The 7,691-nt window shown below is 30.3% G+C and overlaps 2 protein-coding genes across 5 annotated transcripts in view; one reads left to right on the forward strand and one right to left on the reverse strand.

Moving 5' to 3' along the window:
• LOC102673276 (esterase FE4-like) lies at positions 1 to 2,792 on the forward strand. Its single transcript, XM_006610232.2, has 9 exons — positions 1 to 224; positions 404 to 692; positions 789 to 974; positions 1,103 to 1,302; positions 1,473 to 1,641; positions 1,798 to 1,964; positions 2,030 to 2,174; positions 2,259 to 2,391; positions 2,498 to 2,792. The coding sequence occupies exons 1-9, from the start codon at positions 33 to 35 to the stop codon at positions 2,658 to 2,660; spliced, it is 1,644 nt and encodes a 547-aa protein (XP_006610295.1). The 5' UTR covers positions 1 to 32; the 3' UTR covers positions 2,661 to 2,792.
• The window catches only part of LOC102673503 (xaa-Pro aminopeptidase 1-like), a 45,302-nt gene that overhangs the window by 9,230 nt on the left and 28,381 nt on the right, over positions 1 to 7,691 (reverse strand). The gene's annotated exons all lie outside the window — the stretch shown is intronic.

Consider the following 7,691-nt stretch of genomic DNA (forward strand, 5'->3'; position numbering starts at 1 on the left):
AATCACGTTATATGTAGCAGTCGAAGTTTAAAATGTGGCTGCCCAAGTTCCTGTTTTATGGATTTGCGATTGTTTGGGTTTGTGCCGAAGAGGACGTACAATTGAAGATTCATCAGGGTGTGTTGAAAGGTTTGAAGACCGAAACAGTTTTTCACAACAAGCCCTATTACAGTTTTAAGGGTATCCCTTATGCGAAACCGAATGTCGGTTCGGACAAGTTTCAGGTAAGTGGAGATATTTAATTAATTTTTTAATTAATTTTAAAATAATCTTGATGTCAATTTCACGATAAATTCTTCTAATAATTCTTCAAATAATTAAAATAATTGCACATGATACAAGAAATGGGAAGAAATTAATTAAAATTTAATATCTTGATTAACAATATCTTTATAATTTTCAGATATCAGAACCAGCTGAACTATGGGAAGACGTGTACGATGCAACCATGCATCGTTCTGCTTGCCCATTCTATTGCATAATCAAAAAGGAAATAATCGGTGATGAGGATTGTCTCTATTTGAATGTTTATACTCCAGTTTTAGACAAAGAAGCGCGTAAAGCTGTTATGGTATGGATTTATCCCGGTGGTTGGAACGGTGGCATGGGGGATGATATCTTGTTTGGTCCAGATTTCTTGGTGGAGAAAGACGTGGTGCTTGTTACATTTAACTTCAGACACGGGGCACTTGGTGAGTACACGTATGATTTCAACTTAAGGAATTAAATAAGGAATATATTATTGAAAATTGATATTCATAAATCATTATTTGTCTTTTTCATCGTAGGATTTTTGAACACCGAAGATAAAAGCGCTCCCGGAAATGCTGGTATGAAGGATCAAGTGTTGGCGTTGAAATGGGTGAAGGATAATATACATTACTTTGGCGGTTGTCCTAACAGAATAACTATTTTTGGTGATAGTTCAGGTGGTGCTTCTGTTCAGTATCACATGTTATCTCCCATGTCTGAAGGTATATTTATCAAAGTGCACTGATTTAAAATTACAAAAAAGCAATTACAAAAATTATTATATATATATTTTTTTCTTGGAAATGAAATATAATAATAATATTAAAATTGAATTTTAATTATATTTTAGGTTTGTTCAACGCTGTCATACAGCAAAGTGGGACAGTGCTTAATCCATGGGCGATAACTTACAATCCAAGAGAACAAGCCTTTATGTTGGGTGAAGCTTTGGGGATAAAAACTACAGATTCTAAGGAATTAGTCGAAAAATTGAGCGAGTTCCATGTTAAAGATATCATTGCAGCAAGTGGCGAAATAATGAAGAAACAGGTAAGATATCCAAGGTAAAGAAACATTGAATTTCTTCTGTATTCTTCCTTCTGATCTTTTTGTATTTTGGGCAATCAAATTTTCCATATTTATGAAAATAAAGGAAAAACGAATGAGAATAAATTATTATTGTAATTTTTACATGGAAAGTTTGATATTTATAATTATAGAACGTATTATCTGGGCATATGAATGCTTTCGTTCCATCCATTGAAATCGATCTGGGACAAGATATATTCCTCCCGACTGATCCTTGGACCCTGTTAAAATCTGGAAGAATTGCAGATGTGCCCGTGATGTCTGGAATTACAGCCGATGAATGTGCATTTATGGCACAAAGTATGTGATATATTATTATTTCTCAACGAATCGTATTATAAATTATGTATTTTCAACAAATTATCTAATTAATATCATCATATTAAGTATCATCTTCATAAATTTACTAACTTATATTTATTTTTCAAAATGTTAAGTACTATTTGAATGTTGCAGATATGATAGATAGAATCGAAGTATTAAACACAGAACCGGAGCAATTTTTGCCAGACGATTTAAATTACACTGATTCGAATACGAAGAAGGAAAGTGGACAATGTTTGAAAAAATTCTATTTTGGGGAGAAGCAAGTGTCGAAAGATAATTTGAACGAATATATTAGGGTAATTATATTGTCGAATAGAAAAATGTTTCTATTTTTACGTAAATATTCTTTTACGTTTTATAGATGTTGAGCGATATTTTCTTCGATGCTGGAGAGCTATTATCGCTCGATATCATGAAAAATCGAATTTCGTCTCCTATTTATGAATATCTGTTCTCTTATGAAGCGCCAACTGGTTTTATGAAAAGTTTATTTGATGTTAGCAATGGTAAGTTTTCTTCTTCTAATGAAATTATGTAAAATTATGTAAATTCTATTTATTTTTTAAAACATTTTCAATTTGTCCAAACAGGAGTTGCACATGCCGATGATGTGGGTTACTTATTTTATTCCAACCTTTTCAAGAATTTACCTGAACCAGATTCCTCAGCAGAGAAGATGATAAATATTATGACCAAAATGTGGACAAATTTTGCAAAGGATGGGTCAGTAATATTATTTTTTATATCAAATATCCTTAATCTAACTGTACATTAAACAATTTTTGTAATAAATATAAATATAAAATATATATTTTATATTTATTATTAGAAATCCAACATCGGTATTAGACGAAGATGTGACAGTGAATTGGGAGCCAATGGGAAGTGATAATAATTATCTTAACATCAACGAAGAACCAAAACTCGAGAAAAATCTAATGAGTGATAAATTCGATTATTGGAAAAAGAAATATAAAAATGTCATGCCATAAATTCTTTAATATCTCTATCAATTTCTCTATTTGAATTAAACAAATAGATATCTACGTGCAAAAAAATAATAACTGTAATTTAATTATCATATAATACAATCTTATCAATATAAGAATACGACTTATATTGCATAATATTTTAATATTCTTTTTTTTTACATTTCCATTATTGTTCTTATTATTATAAAAAACAAACAATTATCGAAAATTAATAAATAATAAAAAAAATTGTCAAGTTTTTGAAAAAAAGAAAGAGAATGGAAGAAATTGAAAGAGGGAGAACGGCTACTATCTTCTTCAATATGTGTCGCTTCAACACAACTTTAAACTCACTATGTTAATCGACACACCAATACTTTTAAACGTTTCCAGGTCACTAGAATCATTATCAAACTACTTTCCTACTTTCCATTCACCGAGCACCATTCTGTTCTTCTCGTCTCGCCTCATTCTTGGCTATTGGTTCACCACTCGTATTCCTGTCCTGTAGATATCAGGATCCCATATTCTAGTAGGAACGTTTAGTCACCTCGCTCGTTAAGAATCAATCTTCGGATTAAATCTCGGATTACGGAGACGTGCTATCACTGTTATTGGAAAATCCACGTAGAATCGAAAAGAGAAAATTATCGAAGATATTACACTCGACATGGATGAAATAATCTTTTCTCAATATTTTCACATTAATAAAGAGAGAAATAAAAAAAAAGAATTAGAAGAATATTATAAAAAGAAGGAAAAAAAGGGAAACAAAAATAAAGAAGAATAAAATAACGAATAATAATATATTATTAATAAATATAAGGATAAATGAGACGATAAAAGATAATAATAAAGAGAGTAAAAGGATAATTATAAAGAAATAGAAATGAGAGAGAGAAAAAGCGATGAGTATTAATTAAAAAAAAGAGAGATAATGTGTGACAAAAAGATGAAAAGATAAAGGTGAAAACGAGAAATTGATGCTCGACAGAGAAAGAAAAAGATATTAAAGAGATAGAAGAGGAAAAAAATGATAGAAAAAAAGTTGAATGGCGGAGGATGATAAAATGGAGTGACCTCTGTGAAGTGCCCATCGCCATTTGTTTTCTTGGTCGTTACCACGTTGCCGTCGTTCGTCTACCATTTGTTCACCACTCACTTTTGTGCTTCTCTTGTAACAGAGTTGTATGAAAGCGAGGAGTTGTTTGACCTCGACCCATGTGCACGTGTAAGTGAGTACGCGCGTGCGTATCGTAGCGTAAACGATTTCATTCATCATATGTCACGAGTCATCAGTTGGCGAAGAGAATATGAAACGAGAATTGATCATGCATAAATATACATTGATTATACACATACGTGCATATACTTTACATATAAATGATGAATAATACTTTTCCTAATTATACTTAGTTATTTATTTCGCATAAATTTAACTTTATTTGAATACAAGAATAAGAAAGGATTATTCTTTTTTTAAATCGATATTAAAATTTTCGTATTATTTATCCGACTATAAAGATAGTAAGAAAATTGTACATATTTTCTATATTTATATTAATTTTTTTACGATGGAAATGACATTTATTAAATGTTTTAGATTAAACATTATCGAGATGGTTAATTATATTATAAAATTTTTTTGCTACGATTATAGATGAACCATTTAATTGTAAATGTTATTATTAATTGAAATGATAAATTTTAATTGGTGTGGTTACGTTAAGAAGATAAAAAGAACTTAGAAGAACGTGTCTTAATACTTAAATTTACGCGCCAATTCCCATCGCTCGAATCATTCGATTTTATCGATGGACGAGGAGGAATCGAATGACCTCGAGACTGCGAGAACAGATAAATGATCGAGATTCTGCGACAGTGGACCGTTTCTCGAGATGATCTTCAACATCTGTTGATCCGGCTATCATGTAAGGATAGCTGGTATTTATTTCATCTTACACAATCCCTGGACCAATTTGATTGCTCGAGCTTGGCCACTTCTTCTTTGCTCATTCTCCAATTTCTTATTTCTCGAACCCAGTATAGGAAAAAATCAATTACAATTCGAAAAATGGAGCATTTTTTAATGAATGGACAAATGAAAAAGGTATTTTATAAAATAACTAATTAAAATATTTCAATAAATCTGTCTTATAAAATATAATCTGTCTATAATCTGTATTATTTATATTTATGTTAAATTGTTTAATTTTGTTGTTTAATGTTAAATTCTCAATTTATTCATTTTGTGTATATGATTTTGTATTATTTAATGGTAAATTTATGACGAGTGCAATTTTTTGTGATATAGATTTAACAACAACTTAGGTTGTTTTATGTATACAGATGTATACAGATAATAAGAAATTAAAGAATAAATATTTCATATAATGACAAATAATTGTAAATTTAATAAGATGAGCTAAAATTCTTAAGACCTGATAGAGAAAGAAATAATAATTTATATACAAAATATAGAATTCAATTATTTTTATCTTTTTTAAAAGTATAATAACAACATAAAAGATATAATTTGAAATAAAATATATATAATAAATATATATAAATAAAATATATAAAAAAATATAATAATTTACAACAAAATGATATGTTAGAATACAAAAATGAAAGTGAAAGAAAAGTAAAATTTTCAAAAGTTAAATAGCCTAATTCCTTAGTATTATTAGGTACTACGATACCCGATAAATCCGTCACTGACAGTGAATGGATGTTGGGATCCTGAATAAGAATATTCAGGTATATATATATGTATATAGAGGATATATTTGATTAAATCACTTTTTATTCCTAAATAAATAAATGTCTTTCTTTTATTCTTACGAACAAAATTAAAAATTCACAATTCAAAGTAATTGTATTACTTAATACGATAATTGTGTGAAATTCTATGAATTGAGTGAAACTTTCAATTTTTTTTATCTTTAAAATTAATATTTAATATTCAACAGTTAACTCATTTGATGTTAAATAAAGTTTATACGCGGGAAGAATTAATCAGTGTTCCTTAAAAGGTTTTATAGCGTTAGGTATCATCACTGGTAACCATTTTCTTGTTGAGGAATAACTGTATACATGTACTTATTAATGCTAACCGTACTAAGTGATGCAATTACTGATATAAATAAACTCCAACATTAGAAAACGGGAAATGCAACAAAAAATGCGTTTTCCTTTCCGTGTCAACAGAAACTTCTTGAGGTCGATGTTGTCGCATTTGTTCGTCACTCACTTTCGCGTTTCCATCGTAATAGGATAGCATTTTAGTTAAAGAGGTTCACAGACAGTTATAGTAATTCAAGCTGTATAACTTCTTACTTTACCTATATCTATCTTACATACACATAATCTCCTATCGTTACACTTTTATCATTTATTCTTGAGATACTTGAGTACACAAATCGATCGAATTAAATTCTCATTTAATTTTCCTACCCGATATTCTTTACTTTGCATCGATTTAATATTGTACTTTTTGCATTTTCTGTAATCTATACACTGCATTGATAATTTTTAAATAAAACTTTGACTGTGTACAGGGCAAACTATATTAATTATTTTAACCCAAAGAATTGTATTAATTGTTCAAAAGAGATCTTATTAATATCTTCGTGTCAATTTATCGTAGTAAAACAATCATATTATGGAATACATAGATAATAATCATAATCTACAATATTCATAAGAATATTTAATATTAAATTCCCTATATAATTTTACGACATAAGAATTATGAAAAATTCAATTCTCTTAAATAATCGAAAGAAAGGATCAGCCTTTTTCTACGATACATCTGAAGAAAAATTATCTGGTAATCTCGAATAGTTTCTCGAATCGCGCCACAGTCACGTTTCATCGCATTCGAATCGCGCGTCGAGATGATCTTCAGCTTCTACGTATCAGGTATTCATGATGCAAAACGATCTTTTCATCTCATCCGTGGCTGGACCACTTCTCTCCGTATCCTCTGACTTCTTGTTCCACGTTTCGTCCACGCTACCTCCACCATTTCATTATCCCTGCGGCCTCTTCGTGCTCGTTCCTCGTTCGTTCGAGACGCGCAGAGAGCGCTCGTCTTGTACTCATGCGGTCTTGTTCGATCGTTTTCCCCTCAAGAAAACGGGCAACCGTTTCTCCTGTCGTTGTCTGTCGCGTTGTCTTATCAGATCGACGAGCTCGTCGGCAGACGAAAGAAGGAATGTTGGATCAGCGACTTATGCGATCGAGAAAGTGTCGACGCGAAAAATTCCTCGGTATCCCCTTTTGTTTCGACCGTAGCAGGGACGTATATTGGTTTCGCGGTCGAACAGGCTTCGATTTGGGATGGCTCGAGGCTTTTTACAACAGGAGAACAGAAGAATTGGAGGGTTGAAGGGTTGTTTTTTTTGATAAGGATCCTTTTTATCTTTTGTTTCTTCGAGCTTCGAATTGTTATCTTCTCTCGAGAAAGAATTCGTCTTCGCACAATGGAATTGCATACTGGTCGAAAGGAACGTTTGTCAAGATTCAGGTATTACAGTGAATAAAAGATGTATACCCTAATTTTTTCGCTTTAAATTTATATGGATAAAAATTACTTCGATCTAATAATCTATAGATATAATGTGCAAATTAAAAATTTTTAATATATCCCATTAAATAATTATTTAACTTTTAACAATTATCTCTTCAAGTTTCGTGAAATCTTTCGATTATACGTAATCATTAGGAGTCTTTAATTTATCTATCCAGTAAGAGGATATTGGATGTGTACAAAGAATAAATAATAATAAATAATAAACTGCCTAATCTACAAAAAATTGTAATCAATAAGATATATAAAATGAACTAACAGATAGCAATTTATCGTGTCTTTCCATATAATGCAGAAGATTATTATCCTTCATTTACTATCTTCATATCATACGAAGACAAAGCAGCAATCTCAAAAAACACGTTTATATTCTCACATTACTATCTATTATTACAACTACTATTCAATCTCGATCACCATTACCTAATATAAATCAAACTTCGCAAAAAAAAAAAAAA

This window comes from Apis dorsata, unplaced genomic scaffold (genome assembly GCF_000469605.1).
Source record: "Apis dorsata unplaced genomic scaffold, Apis dorsata 1.3 scaffold_70, whole genome shotgun sequence".
Classification (NCBI taxonomy): domain Eukaryota; kingdom Metazoa; phylum Arthropoda; class Insecta; order Hymenoptera; family Apidae; genus Apis; species Apis dorsata.